This window comes from Larimichthys crocea, chromosome III (assembly GCF_000972845.2).
Source record: "Larimichthys crocea isolate SSNF chromosome III, L_crocea_2.0, whole genome shotgun sequence".
Classification (NCBI taxonomy): Eukaryota; Metazoa; Chordata; class Actinopteri; family Sciaenidae; genus Larimichthys; species Larimichthys crocea.
Genome location: NC_040013.1, coordinates 44584393 through 44604113, shown reverse-complemented (window position 1 = coordinate 44604113; position 19721 = coordinate 44584393). Strand labels below are relative to the sequence as shown.

Below are 19721 nucleotides of genomic sequence, written 5' to 3'. Positions count from 1 at the left end.
ATTGTTAGATTAGCCAGGAGGTGGAAGAGGCAGGACTCCCAACATGGTGGTGGCCAGAGCTGCATATTTTCAGCTTCAAAACTACACTTTGAAAACCTACGGGTGACGTCACGCATAGGGATGGGAATCGAGAACCGGTTCTTGTTGAGAACCGTTCCGTGTGTTTCAATTCCATGGAATCGTTTGGCAGTTTATCTAACGATTCTCTTATCGATTTCAGAAAGCATGAATTACGTTGTTTATACCATCAATGGTCCCATTAGACTTGAAACATTTCACATATTATAAAGTTTAAAAGGTCATAGTTGGGGCGATCGGTAGCGTAGTGGGTTAAGCGGCTGCCCCGTGTTTGGAGGCTACACTCCTCGCTGCAGCTGGCCCCGGTTCGAATCCCGCATCGGACGGCCATTTACTGCGTGTCACTCCCCCTCTCTCTGCTTCCTGTCCTATCATTAAAGGCCAAAAAAAAGGTTGTAGATTGGTTAAGGAACAAAAACTACTTAAAGGGGTCTTGTACTTTATCGTTTGACTGGGGAGTGAGTACGGGCTGGTGTATCATGCCATAGAGCTCCATTGTTGTCCAAAATCGCTCACATACATCATTACTATGTATATACGCTGTACTTTTTTTTTTCCTGATGCTGGAAATACTCACTAGAGCACTAAATATGTATTAATCCATATATTTGCATATTCACAATGACAAGTTCCTCTCAATGACAAGAATGACAATCATTGGCTTCATTTTCCCAGCAACAAAGGTTGCTGCTTTTCTATACAGCAAACTCTCCCACCTGGCAAATCAATCCATCTGTGAATTCTCTAAAAACTTTGCAATAGACAGATGATACTACTTTCATAAAAACATGCGACCACTTCATTCAGTAAAATCCTTGAAAGAGGTTGATTTACTTTAGAAATGAGCTCAACTTGTTTTTTTCCACTCTCATTAAGAAAAATTGGATTTTTAGCGCTGGCTTATGTAATCCAATTTAATTTACGTTCTCATGGACAAAACTTAGATCTGCCTTTGTGTGTGTGTGTGTGTGTGTGTGTGTGTAGTGGAGAGCTTGTTAGCGCTGTGCAGCTTAATTACGAGACACTTAATGCTGCTTCCTGCTGTGAATCGTGGACTGTTTGTTTAAAATATGTATATCTGCTCCCACATAGACACACGAAGGCTTCATTTTTATTGTTGTTCAAGAGTAAAGGCATTTCAGTGTGTGTTTGCGTAGAGAAGTGAAGCTTTTATTCTCACTTTGCTTTAACCTTGTGTCTTACTACGTCTGAATATGGATATTTTTCTGCATTCTCATAATGAGTTTGCTCCATTTCTCCGTCACACTGTACATTTCCCTCTGATCTCTTTCCCCTCCCTTCGCTCGCTCCATCCTCTTCCCCGTCTCCTTCTCATAATGATCTGCCGCCCCCCCCACACACACACGTTTCACAACACTCTTATTTGATGTAATGACGATTTTTCTCTTCTCACCTACAAGAGTAGATTTGATGGCTTGTTGTGGTTGACTGATTCAGGGAGACACGTACTCCATCTATACTTCCTCCTGTTTTCATCCTTTGCTTCTACAGTACATCCTGCTTTGACACTTTTCCGCATGCAGAGAGCACACATGTGAAGGATGCGCAACATTCAAGTCCTGTTTACCGAGGAGATCATGGACTGTAAATGATGCATTTACATACCCTCTGTAAATCGCTGCTTCTGGTACTCAGTTTAGCATGTCGAGTGCTAATACTTAGCATGTGTTGAGGGTGCTAAAGCATGTGAGTGTGTTTATACTGTGTGCTTTGTTGAGTCATGGTGGGCCCCATGCTACTGTTAAGCATATGCTATAGTATGCAGAGTGAAAACTGACAGATTGGAGGCTTGGTGCCTGTACATAGTTTTTTAGGCTTTAACTTTGTTAGCTGTTTCCTGCAGATCAAGACTGAACACCATGAATCCTAAAGTTAGTCCACTCCAGCTGCTGAGACAGGCTTATATTACAGACATACATTTTCTATAATTTTCCCCATTGGAATATACGCTGTTCTAAGTTTGAGTGACATCTCAGTTCCACATTCCATCTAAATGAAATGTTGACTTCAGTTAAATTTATTTTGTCTGCAGGTTGTATTAAGTTATTTCAACTCTATGTTAGGAGTTCAATGACGTACATATTTGAGTTGAAGTAACTTAATTACAATTACGTGGAAATCTGTGGACAAAATGAATTTAATTAAAGTCAACATTTCATTTTTTTTGTGCATGTGCTTCGGCTATATTTGACATACAGCAACATTTTTGGTGAAAGTAAAACACACACAAGTTTAGTTCAGTTTAGTTTATTTATTGGTTAATTCCTACATTGTTTTGTTACTTGCCATATCCAGCAGGTGTTGTAGGGACAAAGGAGTATCTGAGGGGGGTGGGGTGGTGATAGGAATTAAGCAGTTATTTATGTTGATTTTTGTCAAATTAATAAGTTTATCTGTTTATATTGTAAATTTATTGAGAATATAACACATCACTGTTACCTGTTTTGCTTGATCTGGTCAAAGTTTTGTGTCGGCCTCCTTCTGCAGCGACTCTTGTCCGGCCTCCTCCTGACTCTCACACTCTTTGCAGTATGTTCTGTCATTACAGTATCCTGAGCAGATGTAAATAGGTGAAAGGCTGAAACTGTGCCACGAGGAAAGAGAAGTAGAAAATCAGAAAAGAGGCGACGGACGTGGCAAATGGAAGGTAGAAGCAGAGATCTGTAAAAACTCGATGAACCCAGTAAGAGAGTGACAGTAAGGACGGAGGGGAAATTAGATGTAGTGAGGATGAGGGAATGCACCGAGCCCTCTCTATGCATTTAATATCCAGAGGGGCCACATTCAGCCAGTATAGATTTATTAAGCTTAATACCAATAGAAGCTATTTTGGATTAAAGCCACCTATCATCAGCAATAGTGCCTCTGAAATAACAAATAAGACACCAATAATCATAATAAAGAGCAAAACATAACTCCTCGTGTCAAATCTGACCCAAATCAGCAGATTCAGATCCAGTTTAAGGGCCTCCCATGAACAAGCAGTGTACCGATCACTTCTACAATAAACATGCAATCGATCACACTGCACGTACTGTACGCCAGTGTGACTCTGCGAGGCTGTGAATAGAGTCAGGGGTCGGGACAGACACAGTGAGAGCCGCGGATCAGGAAGCAAATCCTGCGGTGCTGCAGCAGCGGGTGACCTCTCTGTGACCTTTGACTGGCGCTCCCAGGAAGTGTGTGTGTGTGTGTGTGTGTGTGCGAGTGTGCGAGAGAGAGAGAGAGAGAGAGAGAGAGAGAGTGCACTTAACCTCATCAGCTGTGGGTTTGAACGAGTGTGTGCAAATGTTGTTTTTTGTGTTCAAGATGATGAGGTGAGATGAGGAGTGTGTGTGTGTGTGTGTGTGTGTGTGTGTGTGGGCAGGTGTTAACATTTCCTCGGGCAGGTTGTGTTTCACTCACTGAGTCCTCGGAGTCTCTGCAGGGTTTTTCTTCAGTGTGTATTCAGTTCATCCTGTTAACACATAAAAGAGGCAACGTTAATTTCTCCATCAAATGACTATCAGACTTCCTTTTTCTCTGGCCTCCTCCGCTGGGATTTGTAGTTTTTAAAGGACAAGCTGATGGGGGAGGAGACTGCGTCGCTGACTCCCAGTCTGTAAGTAGTGGACTGCTGCCACAGCAAATGATATGGAATACTTGAAATGCTCTTTACGGCAGTGAGCAGATTGAATGAGCGGGCGGTGATTGAATCTGAGGAGCTCGTTTTGAACCTGCAGTCCAGCTCGGCTCAGATAACCAAGTGTTTCTATGAATCAGTGTTTTCTTCACTGTGTGTGAGATGAGGTGGTCAGGAGTGTGTTTTTATTTGTATGTCTACTTCTTCTTGCTTTTATGATTCATCACTCATTTAAATTACAATGGAAATATTCCCAGATAAAAGATGGCAGTTATACAATCATTTCATCAATTTGGTCATCAGTATTTTTCAATTATATGTTTTAGATTTGTAGGAAACATGACATGATATCATATGTATGTACTAATTAATATTTAATTAGTATGTAAAGTCCTCTCCTCTCCTCTCCTCTCCTCTCCTCTCCTCTCCTCTTCTTCTCTACTCCCTACTCCACTTTTAGTTCTCCTCCTGGTAAGGTTCACCTACATGTTCACCAGGAGGAGAACTTTTTACCAATTGGTTCTTTAAAGAACGATTTCTTATCAAGTTCTTCCTTGAATGTAGTGTAAATAGTATTTGTCTTTGAGTTCATTATAAATATAATAATCTGAATAATAATTTGAATTAAAATATTTCATCTCAAATGCAACATTGAGTAAATTACTCAAGAAAGTAATTCAGTAGTATTTATTACTTTATATGACTTATTATGTCATTACTAATTGCTCTCTCTAAAAAGTTGTTAATCTTTACAATTAGAAATGGCACCACAACAATTATTTCTACACACAGCCACGAGTTAGTCAATAGGATAGGCATGTACAGTAGAAGACATTAGTTAAAGTTTGTACTTGTGTACTTCAGGTTCATGAAAAATTTGTTGGTTTTTATCAAAACCAGCTCACATTGCTGCAACTTAAAGAACATGTAAACCAGTATTTCAAAGAACATTTAAAAGGAAAAAAAAAGATTGAACATAAAAAAGATCTTCAAAACACCACACACGTGACTTTTTGCATTCAGAACCTTAAACAGCAAAAAAGGGTTCTTTAAAACAAAAAGGTTCTCCAGAGCACTTTCAGTCAATAGATCACATGTTTATTTGTGGTGTATAATTCGATGCCCTGAAGCTCCTCAGTGTTTCTAATAGTGAATGGTGTTATGTATTATAAGTATTTCACCGTCTTTTTTTCTCCATCTCTCCTCTCTTCTAATTTCTTTTCCTTCTGTCTTTTTTCTCAGTCCATCTTATCTCTTTCTCTCTCTCTTCTTCGGTCCTTTCATCTCCTCTTTTTTGTCATTTTCTTTCCTTCTCCCCTCCGCTCTGTCCTGCTCTTCTCATCTAATTTCCTCTCCTCTTTCCTCACTTCTCCTGGCCTGCCCGCTGAGATGAAAGATAACCAGCCTGACTGTATAAAATAGAAATGTACATACAGTCCGTCTCCTCTCCTCCTGTGATTTTCAGCCCATCACATCTTCTCCTCTTTGGTCTCTCCTCAATCTCCACAGTGCGAAATCCAATTAATCAACATACTGTAACGCCTTAGATAAAACCGATACTCTTCCCCTTCTCTTCTTCATATCGATTTCGAGAGTTTCTTGCGTCGACAAAGCAGCCTGAAACAATAGCAAACACACAGAAGTTGATTGCACCAAAACACACAAACAGTTCAGAGAACAGTGATATCGACCAGTCTTAATGCAACCATTGTCTCCTTCGCTCTCTGGTTTCTCTTCACTTCTCCTGCCCTTTATTTGTTATCCATCCAATAAAAGAAATCACACCATTCTTTACTTTTGTTTTTATTGCATCCTATCACCTTTTAACTTGGATGATTTACAATAAATAACAGTTTATGGTTCAAAAAAGCTCAAGCAAACACGAGTCATAATTTCTAATTCCATTCTTTATTATGCAAGAGCAGAAATGTGTTTTCATTTACCTATACTTTAGTTCTATTTTTAGCCACACTACCTATAGGAATGGAAAGACTTGTCAGCTGGTTGCTCAGTTGGTCCTGACTGAAATGTCTCAACAGATATTGGGTGGTGCCATGAATTTTTGTACAAACATGAATCACTGATAACTTCAGCGATCCTCAGATTTTTCCTATAGTGCCTCAATAAAGTTGATATTTTTTATTTGGACGAGGGTCGTAACTGTACGAAATTTGCACGGTACGATGACCATCCGAAATATCGAGATTTCACATTATTACCTAATTATCATTATCTTTAACACCTACAATGATGTGAATGAAAACAGAAGGTTTTGTTCTGGTTCAAGAAAAACTTTACTATAATTTCACAAAATAATTAGTGCTGTCAAAAATATCGCGTTATTAACGCGTTAATTCAAAACAATTTTAACGTTGTTATTTTTTTATATTTAACGCGAAATTAACGCTCTTTGTGACCTGTGATAAGTTTTTTTCATAAACTGCTGTGGCCACGTTAGAAAAACTACAGGATCCGGCTGTAAACCGGAAACAAAACAATTAGCGCGCCCCACAATGCCATTGTTTAGATGTGGAGCGGAAGACGTTGAAATGGACGCGGCTAACAAACTTATGAATGGAAAGTTTAGTTTTAAAACTTTGCCAGATGGGTCAGTTGATAAGACCAAAGTTATCTGCATGTACTGTCGATGTGAATTGAGTTACCATCGTAGCACGACAAGTCTGAAGTACCATTTGATGGCCAAACACACAGGTGATTAAAATTCTCCGCCTCCTCCGCGTCAGAACCAGGCGACAATGGATGGATTTCGACACAGGCACATGGATACCGCAACTAAAAACAAACTTACAGTCGCCATAGCCAAGTGGGTGGCCACTGCATGTAGGCCCGTTAACAGTTATCTGAAAATGTCAACAGGCTTGTCTGTTTGAGTAACTGGCTCAAAGGAAATAAGTAGGCTATTAGGTTGGCTCAACTGTTCAACAGGTTCATGTTCATCCTTTCATAGGCTGGGTTGATAAGCCTCTGATGAATAAAGAAGAGCAGTACAACCTGACTGTAGTCAGTATGTTCAAAAGAAATTAACTTAACTAATTAAGAAAAGGAAAGTGTAAACGATGGTTTACTGTAACTGCACTATAGGCTGAGTCCTAGTTTACAATGATATGCTCAATGCTATGCACTTTTATTTTGATTCACCTTGTTTTAGGAGCTGCTTTTATGACTAAGTATGTTTATTGACAATATTACTACAGACGTGAATGGCTGTAACACTATGCTGTGGTTTGCAATAAAAAAAATAAAAAATTGCACAAAGCAAGCCTATCCATTTAACTTTGACATTTTGAATAGATAAAAATGTGCGATTAATATGCGATTAATTGTGAGTTAATTATGACATTCATGAGATTAATCGCGTTTAAATATTTTAATTGATTGACAGCACTAAAAATAATATATTATTCTGTACCGTAGATGATGTACAATAACATACATTTTTGTACCATGGTATAGTGTGATAACGGTATACTTCTTTAGTTAGTTGGATGGCCACAAAATTTGGTACACAAATCCAGGTCCCCAGAGGATGAACCGCAGTTTACTTCTCAAACTTTGGTTGATTGTTCCACTACTTTGGTCCAGACTGAAATATCTCAACATCTACATGATGATGACAGGAAAATGTACAAATCTTCATGATTTCCACAAATTTATCCTAAAGACTTTTAAAGGACTTTTGCTCCAGTTCCACTGCTAAGCCTGACATTTTCTGATTCAGAGTGAATCAGAACAATTGAGGACTCCACTAACTTTTATTCTAGCCATTGTCTGTTCAGTCAACTCTCATAGATGCCAAAGCATTCATGTTTCCACCTTGTTTCTTTATTTCTTCCAGAGGTATCCAGCAGCAGTTGTCCAGCTACAGAGAGACAGTGATCAGGCAGGCAACGGTGGCAGCGGGCTCGGCCGTTCACCGGGACGACGCACCAACATGCGGCATCTGCCACAAGACCAAGTTCGCAGATGGCTGCGGGAACCTGTGTTCGTACTGCCAGACCAAGTTCTGTGCCCGTTGCGGGGGGCGAGTCTCACTGCGATCCAACACGGTAAGAGAGGGAAAGAGGGTGTGACCACGGTCAGGCAACATTTTCTTATGGTCTCATGATAAGTGATGGCTACATTACTCACATTGGTCAAATAACATTTGGAGGTACTCTTTCAAAAGCTAGTTTTGACCTTCCATCAGTGTTATACTGGTTTGAGATGTGATGATTGATTCACAATATTTTCATACTACTAATATTTTCATGGCCCTGTGGATGGGTTATTGTTTTTATGGAAGATATCATTCCCATAAGAATAGATGTGTTTCATTGTAGTTAGTCACTCAGACTAACTTTGTATTGATTGACTCTTCCTACTAAACGGAAAGGTATATGGAGTCTCCAAAGCATCAGTAAAAGGCTATCAGAGAAGTCAAAAATATAACTGACGATTGTTGGATAATTAAAATGTGTGTTAGTGTGTGTTAGATAAAATATATAGATATGAATATAAAAAATATAAGATACTATACTATGTATACTTTCCCTTTGAACTCTATCAGTAAAAAATGCAAGAAGTTTTTAAATGATTTTTTCCTTATCCACCAATAGGACCAGTGTGTAATTTTAATTAATCAATTTATTGCAGCCACCTCAACTTGCTGTCCCGTTCCATTACATTTACATTTACATTCAGTCATATAGCTGAAACCTCTATCCAAACAGACCTACAAAGAAAGGGAAACGATCAAGGTACAGTGTGACAAGGACATGTTAGAGCAGCAAGTACTACTCACAGAGAATCGAGGTCAGTTGTAGAGGGGGGTAGTTTTAGCATGTCCAGTTGTTGGTAATGTTGGAGAGGAGGTCCTCTCTGAAGAGCTGGAGGTCTTCAGGAGGTTTTTAAAGGTAGAGAGGGTAGAGAACCCCTGATCTGGTAGGAACTGGTAGGACGTTCCACCAACGGGGAACAATAGACGAGAAAAGTTTGAATTGCCCTGAGTGTACAGGTGGCAGAGCCAGGCGTTGTTCACTGGTGAAGGACAACAGGCAGGAGGTAACACATGCCTGTATGAGGGCAATAAAAGAGATTCCCAGCCCGAATATCTTCAGTGCAAATAAGCACAAGATGCCCTATATAGAGCCAGTATTTAGTCTGTCATGCAGGATAATAGATAGATAGATAGATAGATAGATAGATAGATAGATAGATAGATAGATAGATAGATAGATAGATAGATAGATAGTTTTTAATTTTTTAAACTAACAGGATTATTTATTGAAATATTCAGTCATATTTTGACCCCTATGATAAATTTTTGGTGTAGTTCTCATCCATCGTGGAAACCAACCTGCACTTATAGCACCTCATAGCACATACAGTATTGTATGTCCAATCAGGCTATAGCAGGGCCTCAGGTGGTAGGACTCAGGTGGAGGTGATGAGCCATTACACATGTGTGTCTTTATATGTGTAGAAGTGTGTTGATATGTACTGTATATGGGATCTGTGTGTGTTACTGTGTATTCAGGTGTGTCTTCACCCATGCGTGTGAATGTGATCTATGCCTGCATGTGTATATGTGTGTGTGTGTGTGTGTGTGTGTGTGTGTGCGTGTGTGCGTGACCCACGCAAGACCTGGTAAAGGTTAATTGGGCATTAGACTGAGCTGTGGACAAAGGGGGTGGTCTCCCACTCCGTCTTGGTCTCCCCGGGGTCCGGAGGTGCCCTATACACACACAGCAGGGCGTAGGTGTGTGTTTGTTGGCATCAGGAGCTGAGTCTTCCTCTGTGTGACGTCCCCTCTCCCATCCCTTCCTCTCTGCTACATCACCTGTGTGGCATTTACTGACCTCATACACACACATGCACACACACACACACACACACACACACACACACACACACACACACACACACACTCAAAAGTACATCCTAATTAGTTACTACCTGACATGGGGAGAGTTCAGCTGTGGGGTACTGGGTGGTGTGTGTGGGAGAAGGTCTTTGAAAGGTGGATTTTGCACATGTACACACATGCACAGACACACATGTACACACATGCACAGACACACATGTACACACATGCACAGACACACATGTACACACAAAGAAGATATTTTGAACAAAACCTTCACATGTTATGGACTTCCATTATCCGTTACTTGTTAACTGTGTTTATATACTTATTATTAATTATTTCTTAATATGATACTATAGTTCATGCATAATGGTAGCAGTATATATTTGCAGTGTGACACTGTCTTGACCTGACAAACAGCATTTGTTGTTTAAACTAACAGGAAGACATTTCATTGATACTATGGAGGAAATTCCAGTAAGAGATGAAAGAATAAACAAAGTTACTCCAATACTGTCTTTGATTTATTCAACAGAGTGAGAATGAATGAGTTTAAGAAGACAATAGCATACAACTGTAAAAACATCACGACAAAGAATACTACCAAGATTACCAAGCCACGAGTATTTCAGCTGAAAGGTCAGAGATCCTCACACACGCAGGTCTGACGATGAGTAATACAGGTCAACATAAACTCTGCATGTGACGTGATAGAAAACCTTTAACTTGGCTAGTAAAAAGTGATGTTCATATTTTTCCAATACTGACAAGTGAATTTTCTGGCAGGCAGGTAGCAAGTCAAAGCTGTAACTACTTTTCCTCATCAGGGTCACTGGGGGCCTGGAGCCTATCCCAGCTGACTTAGGGCGAGGGTAGGGTACCCCTGGACAAGTCACCAAGGCCACATAGAGACAAATGCCAGTAGATAATTAGCAGAAACACTTTGGCCGGCTCTTCTTAAACATTAAGTACTGAATGGGATGCCATTTTAAATAATTAGATATGTACATAAGCAAAATACAAAAGCAAAAATAGCAAAAATAGTTCAATAAATAAATAAATTCATTTCCCAAGCTCTCTGAACATTGTTACCCTACAGAGCAGCAAGACTAAACACAGCATCAAAGACCAACAGAGGCCAGTTTGCAGTTTGACGTCACATCAGGGAATACAATACTGTGGTTTTCCTGACGTGCTTGGCTTCTGGCATCCTGCTCTGCATCAATTCTCATTTAATTATGGAGTTAGCTCAGTTAGCCTTGCTGCTAACTTCAGTTCATGAACTGCAAACTGGACTTCCGTCTGTCTCTGAGGATGTGAGTGCCCTGAGCAACTGCTACGATTATCTTATCTTATCATCAATTGAATCATAATTCATCATCATCACCATGATGCACATTACCTCCACGCTCCCTCCCTGAGATTTCCTGCTCCCCTGCATGCTGCTTCCTGCTTCATCTACACTCTCCTCTTGCCTTCCTGTCGTTCATCTGCTCTTCTTCCTGCTCCTCTGTTTGGCAGCTGTTGCCATGGCCGGCCACGTCTCCTCCTTCCACCTGTTGCTCCACTGCTGTCGCTGTAGATGTTAAAAAGCTACTGCTGCAGACCCTCCAGCAAACATATCAGGGATTTTTTGCACATGATGACATGCACATCCTTCAACCTCTCCACACCCCACTTCAGTTTTTGCTTATCCATCGTAACAGACAAGAAAGGCACCCTCCTTCATCCACTGACGTTTGACTCTGCCCCTGCTTTATACAGCATTCATTAGCAATCTTTTTTTACTTTGTTACTATTGTTTTTAATATTAAAGATTAAAAATTGAATTTATATTGGTTCCAAGGTATGTCAGCCCAGCAGGACAGTCTCAGATTTTTAGTCCCCTGACCTAATTTACTTAAACATAAATCTGATCTGATCCACAAGTGTTTGTTAGGGGTAGGGCTGTAGGATCATTGCCATGCTTTCAGATATCATCTTTGCTCACATTCTCTCTGTCTTTCTTTTCATTGTACATGAATGGCTGACTGGGCTGCAGGAGGACAAAGTGGTGAGTGTTGTGTTTTTCCTTTTCTTTTTTGGACTACATAACTCTGCCTGTAACCTTTAAGACATGTCCATCTTAACAGGTTCAAACAGTATGTACTGTATATGTGTACGTATGAGTAAGCAGTAGCGGCAATAGTACATACACGGTGCTCTCCTGGACTAAACTACATTGTCTTGCAACTAGATTAAAACAATCTATTCATCCTTTGTTTTCCCAAAGCCACTGACATTCCCATAGTCTTACCCAGAATGCATTACATGCAAGGAACCAACCTGGACCTCAGAGGTAGATCACACAGACAAGCTAGTACAGTATGGACAATTTTAGATTTTGCAAGTAAAAGCGTACCGTGTAGGAGGAAGTGGCTTCATGCCAATTCAAACATAAGGAGAAGGCTCAGATTGCAAACATGCTCATTATACTGATATTTAAAAAATACTTAATCAACATAACTTCACAGGGTTTTTTTCATAGTGGGGTATAACTTAAGCAAGACGCATAACACCTCATCGAAAGCTGATGTGTCCAAATAGCAAGTCTGACCCCCAAAATTCAAACATGTAAAAGAAAGTAAAATATTGATAACTAGTATATCTTTTAGTTTTGAATTCATCCATAACCATTGCACTCACAGTCTTGACTGTCAAGATCGGTTTATAGCTAAAAGGGTCACCCAAATCACCCCTTCGCCCAAATTCCATAATGGTTGTGAGTCCTAAAAACTTGTCCAACTCACAACAGAGTCGAGTTTAATGGATAGTTGTTTGTGGTGCCCTAAAAAGTACATTTTAAGAAAGAGTGTTCCTGCTATTCAGTATAGTGAGGTTGGGAAAGCGGCCATCTCTCAAAGACCAAAAGCTCTAATTTGTAATTTGGCTGAAGTGAAGGTATAGCTTTAGATTTAGGTACATGCAGTAGTTATCTAGCTGCAATAATTATTCTAATTAGTTCGGTTTTGCTAAGCAGACATTTGCTAAATGTCTTTGCCTTCTTGCCGAGACTTTTTACGTGTAGAATGATAAACGTCGATTGAATATGAAGCTACAGCTAGTAGCCAGTAAGCTTACCTCAGCGAAAAAAGACAGTTTCCCCTGGAAACAGTGAAACAGCTCACCTGGCTCTGTCCAAATATAACAAGATCCGCCCACCAGCACCACTGAAGCTCGCTAATTAACTTGTTCTCTCTTATTCTGTTTAATCCATACAAACACCAAAGTGTAAAAAAAGACGTGGTTTCATGGGAGATTATGTGACGGCCTACTTTCTGGCCAGGTGCAGTTTATGAAGACTTGTCGTAACTGTGGGGTTGCCAGGCAACCAGCAGAGACTCCAAGACGTTACAATGACAACTCTCTAACTCTTAGCGAGAAAGCGAATGAGCCAATTTCTCTAAAATGTCAAACTATTGCTTCACAAAAGCGTAATTGTCATTGCTGCTACTTGCACCCAAGCAAACCACAGCTATGAACTGATTTCACTACCTCAGTGGGACGAGAATCGCTGAACACTTGCAAGTTTGCTTGCTGGTGTACAGAGTAGCAGTATAAAGTTAAAAGGTGGATGTGCACATGGAGGATAGAGTTTGAAAATACTGATCATCCACCCTATCTACCTCATTTTGTAGCGTTTTCGACACATATGTGTTTGGAAAAAGCTTTATTGCCGTCTTTGTCATGTGGCCTAGTTAAACAAGATTTAAGCAGAATCATCTGATATGGTGCTACATTCTCGGTGGACATGCCTTTAACACCTTTCTCTACTTGTGTAGTTGTGTCAGGTTTAGAACGTTCCTTGGCCTTGGCTGCCTTCCCCCAGGGCATTTGCCAAACGGCACTTTGATGATACTTAGCTGGGCTTGAGCGCCACGGCTGTCCGAGAGTGCTTTGGTGTGCTGTACATAGCAGTCGCGCTCTCTTCCTAAAGCTCGGTACAACAATCACTGGCTCTAAAGAGGAAAGTTTTGGCAGAATGGAGGCCTTATGTAGAACTGGCTGTATAGCTGGACAGCAGACCGGGCTTGAATTACTGTTTGACATGGATTCATTTAATTACTTGGAGACTGATTAATCTTGCCTGGCACAACAGTCTAAAAGTGCAAAGTTACTCTGTCCGCTTTTTCCACTCCACTCAAACTAAACACTCAAAGTGAAAGTGCTGGCAAGGATAATCCTGGGCTTGAATGATATGTACAATGAGTTCAATGAGTTCTATAGTCTAGATCAGTATAACTGTTTAATAAAGTGCTTTTTAAACTGGGTCTCCCTGAATCTTTGAGGCCAGTTCCTGGGAAAATGTAGCACACAGAGCAGAGTGTATCTTCACTTCTATTTGTTAGACATTTTGGGTGGTGATCAGTAATCTGAAGCAAAACCGCTTGAGAGTGCTTGAAATGGACGTTTTGTATTCATGGTTTTACAGCTGTTTATTTTCTTATGATAGTGAACATGAAAAAATCTTGTCTTATCAGTGTTGCCAGACTGGTTTGGAAGCTACATTTCATTTTTGGGTTGGTTTTTGTACCATTTGGGTGGTTTCCACCAATTCAAAGTTAGGCAATATTCCATTAAATCAGCCCTTCCTTCCTCCTTCCTGACAGAGCACTGAGTTCAATAGACTCTGATTGACATTATATGAAAATGAACAACTTTTATGACAATTGGGCAGATTCTAGGCAGATTGGGCTACATTTTGTCAGTCCAACGTGCCAACACTGTAGCCAGGGAACCAGATGAATTTGCAAGCTCATGCTTCATTTGCAAATTAGTCTGGCGATGCCAGGCTACTTACACTTCCTCAAAATTGCCTCACAGCACACTACTTCCCAGCTTGCTTCAACCATGGTGACCACAGCTACTCATGCTAGTTTACACAGTTTGTCAACTTTTCAGCTTATAACAATGAGATTATCACCATTTGCTATTTGATTCAAAAAGCCTAAATGATGGACAGCTCGTTTGCACCAGTGAGCCATGGTCTTAATATGATGTAATATGATGAAATCTCAACAGTGTGTCTTGCCATTTTGAATACTTAGGCACATTTGAACTGTAAAGACAAAGTGTAGTGTATTCTGAGCACCTGGACAGTGCACTCATAACCAGGGCCGGTCCTAGCTATGGGCAATGTGGGCGGCCGCCCAGGGCGCATTCTCCGTCGGGGGCGCACGAACGCCCGAAAAAGCGGGCGCCCCGGGAGCAGGGTGTTGACAAGGGTGTTGCTCATAACAGTAAAAGATTAGAACACTGGACACTTCTTGCCCTTAATGCTTGCCGTTTTGGCTATGCAGCTGAAGGGGAGGGATGGAAGGGGCATTGTGAAAGTGGCAGCCAAGGAAGCTGCTGGAGCTTAAATGGTTGCAGTGCAAAACACAAATGTAAGTTATACATATATTCTAAATTCATATTTTGGCAGTCTGCTATTGCTCCACCTGGTTGCAATTCAGCAAAGAAGAAGAATTGGTTTGTTGCAATTGTCATTTCCCTCTTCCTACTCCCAGCTACTGTAAGAATCAAATCTGTAAAGACATCATTGACGGACCTGAGGCGGGCCGAATGATGCCTGGGTGCTCCTGGGTGCACCTACCTGTCAATCAAAGTGACCGCGCGACCATTCTATATAACTTGTTTATTTCTACTGTGAAGTTAGACATTTGAACATGGGGACTTATGGAGGTTGAAATGTTCTGTAGCCAGCCTCAAGTGGACGCTTAAGGAATTACAGTTTTTGGCACTTCCACATTGGCTTCTTTTCCCAGACATGGAGGTTGCCGCTTAAAGTGTACTAACTGAGGTATCTGAATTGAGACACAGCATTAGTCTCTTATACAGCAGGCTAGGCTCTATCATATCCACCACCTCTCTTTAAATGTCATCTAATTTATGCTGGCTTAAACACGTAGTTTGAGCCTCCCTACTGTGCTATTGCTGAACCGTGGATAATTAATGTGGCTGGCTTCTCTATAAGTTGCTGACGATTAACCTATAAAGTTATGGAGAGTTTGTTAGAGGGTGCTAAAATCATGAAAACAATAATCAATAACATAATTTATATTTCTTTCTCTCATATGTATCTCATCTACTGAATGAAGAACATTTTTGAAATGAAGTGATAAAGAGAGATAAATAAAGTTTTAATAAGCAGAACCATATACAGTGTGTGGTGCGTGCAGCCTGGTGTGTTGTGCTAATGATATTCAGGGCTCATTATCTGCAGTGACGGCTGAGCTCTTGCGGAGAGATGAGTGTGTGTTGTTGTACTGGAGCCAAGTGTTTCTCACAGAAAGGGCCATTTTTGAAGTCTTGATTCCTCCTCTCATGGGAGACTACATAAGAGTGTTGAGTGTTACTTTATCTCTCTCTCTCTCTCTCTCTCTCTCTCTCTCTCTCTCACACACACACACACACACACACACACTCACACACACGTTCACTAACACCTCTCCACTCTCTCTAATTGTAATGTCCAAGGCTGTATTTCTGTGTTGGGGATCTGTGCTTTTATGTGGCTATAACTCAGACTGATATGGTAGATTGCTGTTTTTAGACCAATTGTGATTCAGAATTACTGGCATGCTTCATCCACTGTTTTTTTCGGCCCACTGATGATGTTAACCAAAGATGTAATGTTGGTTTCATAAATATACTCTCTACTATTTTAGAACGGAGCCTATTTGTGGAGAGGATGAGACAGAGAGGATATCGGTAATTATCTAATTGAAATGTTGTCAGAGTGGATGAAGAGGATGCAGATTTGTCTGATACATTCAGGACTCCAACTAATATTTCTTTCTATTATCAATACATTTGTAAGTCTGTTTTTGTTTAGAAAATGTTACATAATTTATAACAACATAAAACAGGGAGTGAAACTAAAGCTATATATACCTGTTTCAGAAAAGAGTTATTAACAGTGTTTTCAAGGCTATCAGGATTCAGAAGGACAAGATGGGCAAACTTCAGTGACAGTGTCTTATGGCGGTTGAAATGTTTTGTAGCCAGCCTCAAGTGGATGCTTGGATGGATCCTTTCTGACATGGCATGGGTAGGCGTTAAAAGGTTTTTGGCTTCCAAATAAGTGCATGACAGGAAAAGTTTGGGAATTAATTAATCGTTTAATCACTACACATTGATGTGTCTTTGGTTTCAAAATTCCAAAAAATGCAGGATGTGATTGTTTTTTCCTGCTTGTGTTCATGAAAGTCATTACTCTGGGTCATTATGGAGTATATTGTAGTGGTGGTAGTGGAGTATCATAGTAATTTTGTAGTAGAGACAGAGGGAAACAGCTAGCCTGGCTCTGTCCAGAATAATAAAAAAAAATCTTTCCCAACCACTCCATTCACTAATTTTTAATTCCATGTCGTATCTTGTTCCTTTGAGGGGCGTCCTGTTTCCTCCCACAATCCAAAGATATGCAGGTTAAATGGTGGCTCCCAGTGTCAGCTGGAATTAGCTCCAGCCCTGCTTGATAAGCGGTGATAGAAATGAATGAGTGTCTTGTTTGTTTAATCTAGACTCAACAGTTTGTTGCTTTATTGGCAGTTACAGTATATGGTGAAATAATTATTTTTCTAGGTGAACAACAGACAGCTTTGGACAGAGCCAGGTTAGCTGTATCTGGTCATTATGTTTTACTCCCTCACAGCTCCTTCCTGTATTACTTTGTAGGAATTTGTTCCAGGAGACTCAGCGTGTTCATTCATCACGTGTTTGTTCAATTATGTTGCCACCATGTTAATGTAATAGTTGTGCATCACAGCTTGCCCTGGGGGAGGTGTTCATGAGCTCAGAAACAAGTCTGTGTCATGCTTGCGTAGATTTATTCTGGGCGTCACAGAGTCACACTCCTGTGTGTTAGAATCCCTCAAACACAGTGTTTTTTGGATGAAGGAATGACCGTCCTGTGAGCTGACACAACTCCTTTTGCAGGGGCTGCTATGACGGAAAAAGTTAGCACTGCACCTTGAGAGGAATAACGTATCAAGTCAAGGCAAAAGTACCTAAAAAAATAATCTTACTATGCGCCTGATACTTGTGGAAATGTATATCTATTGATCTAAGCCTACAAGGAATTATGGCTTTGTGCTGCTTTGTGTCCGGGTGCAGCGCAGTAGAAAAGCCTGAGCGATGTGTCATCTGCTGTTAACGCCACAGCGCCTCATGATTACTATTGATCGGCAGTCTCGCTAGCTGCGTCTGTCTTCACGTCCATCTCTCATTCACTGGTCTTAAGGGGGCCATCTCTCTCCACGTTGTTGCTGTACACTCCCTTATGAAAGCAGGCACACACACACACACATTCTCACATACATTATGATCTACACACAAGATATGCTCTAGTACGGGCAACCCTTGGACGTGCAGGAAGACGGTTTTAGATAGATGTCAGTGTCGTAGATGTCCCTGACAGAGGCGAGAGAGACCCCGATGGTCTTTTCAGCTGTCCTTACAAACCGCTGTAAGGCCTTTATTTGTGCGAGACAGTCAGCTCAGTGTTGCTTTTAGCGTCTGTCTTTCTTCCGTGTGACGAAGACGTATCTGAAGCTCCGAAAAAGTTGCAAAAGTTTAAAGAGGAGTTTAGGAAAGGAACAAAAGAGCAGACTGATGACAGGGTAAAAAACGATTATAGTCAATGTCAGTTAGATTATTTGTTATACCTGTACTTCATTAAAGCTATAAAACTGTTTGGTATCCTTGGAAACTTTATGAACTCATTATTTAATGGGATAGAAATTGTGAATATTTTGACAGTTTTTTGACTGGCCTGAAGCTGGCCTAGAAGTTTATTAAGTAAAATAAAGTCTACACACACACTGTCCTCCCTTTCCTTCTCTTTCTGCCACACATCCACACTGTAGGTCCTCACTCACTCATTCACTCACTCGTGGGGTATGATTGAATAGTCAAAGAAATGACCTCTTATGTCCTTTCCTAAACACTTTTCCTTGACCTTGATGGAAAACTTTTTCTTAAGGACTTAGCAAAAGACATTCACAGTGTTCAGAGAGTCCTAATGCACCAGGCTACGTCATGCGACAAGGGAAGTTGTGGGTCTGTGGTAAGACTACAAAGTTCAGAAGATGGACTACAAAAAACTCAATTTGAGATACTTCTCCCTGTGCATGATTTTTTTATGCAGGAAATATAGAAATAAACAACCCTGTGCAAATATGGCTTCATTATCAAGGTCAGAATTAAAATAATAATAAAGGAAAATAGTCCACCTGTCACAAAGTGAAGCGTTTGTCACATTGAGAATGATCACTCACACTCCTGTCCACTCAGATATATATAACATACATATTAGTATGGTAACAGATGGATGATTAATGAGTATCAGTAACTTCCATGACGATCTGCAGGATGCTGGAGCACACACTGAATGTGATATTCATGTTTTATATATTAATCTTATCTAGTTGATTAACAACATTTGGAGAACGTTTTTTTTTACAACAGCAGACAGCAAACCTGTCAACAGTCAACATCAGAACTAATGCAGAGAACTGCAGGAGATGAAGAGAACCGTCCACGATCAGTTCATCAGAGTTCAGAAGAACACAGCGCAGTGAGGACACAGACAGGTTTCATAGAGGAGAAGTTTTTAAATCTTGTCAACACGCATGTCCAGAGTCACACGCTCTCTCTGTGCTGTGTGGGAGTAGGACCTCCTTTCCTTTCCTAAATGATGGTCCGGTGTATCCTATGCTAAAGGAGATAAGAAAGGAAGCATTGGAGCTCCTTTCCTTAACATTTAAAGAATTCGAACACTCACTCTCTCACTCACACTCAGGCAGATGCTATGTTTGCTGACTAGAGACGTTCAGTGGTGAAAAAGGGGAAGTGCAGCGCTGTGACTCTCCTCCACGCAATACTACAGCTCTGTGTAGTGAGATCAGAGAAAGGCTTTGCAGTGTGTGTGCGTGTTGTGTGTGTGTGTACTTGGGGAAGAGGGAATTCCAACATGCAGTGAAATATTAACACATCCCTATAATGGGAGGTGTGTGTACAGTAAATTCCTGATGTAGCTCTCTTTCTCTCTCTCTCACACACACACACACACACACACACACACACACACAC

General features: G+C 40.6%; 1 protein-coding gene across 18 annotated transcripts in view; it reads left to right on the top strand.

The window, feature by feature from the left end:
• Nucleotides 1-19721, top strand: part of rims1a (regulating synaptic membrane exocytosis 1a) — a 107938-nt gene that overhangs the window by 20176 nt on the left and 68041 nt on the right. For all 18 annotated transcript variants that reach the window (XM_027276104.1, XM_027276098.1, XM_027276102.1 and 15 more), the window contains exons 3-4: nucleotides 7578-7788; nucleotides 11629-11640. In XM_027276104.1, coding sequence (XP_027131905.1) covers nucleotides 7578-7788; nucleotides 11629-11640 — 223 coding nt within the window. The remainder of the gene's footprint in view (nucleotides 1-7577; nucleotides 7789-11628; nucleotides 11641-19721) is intronic.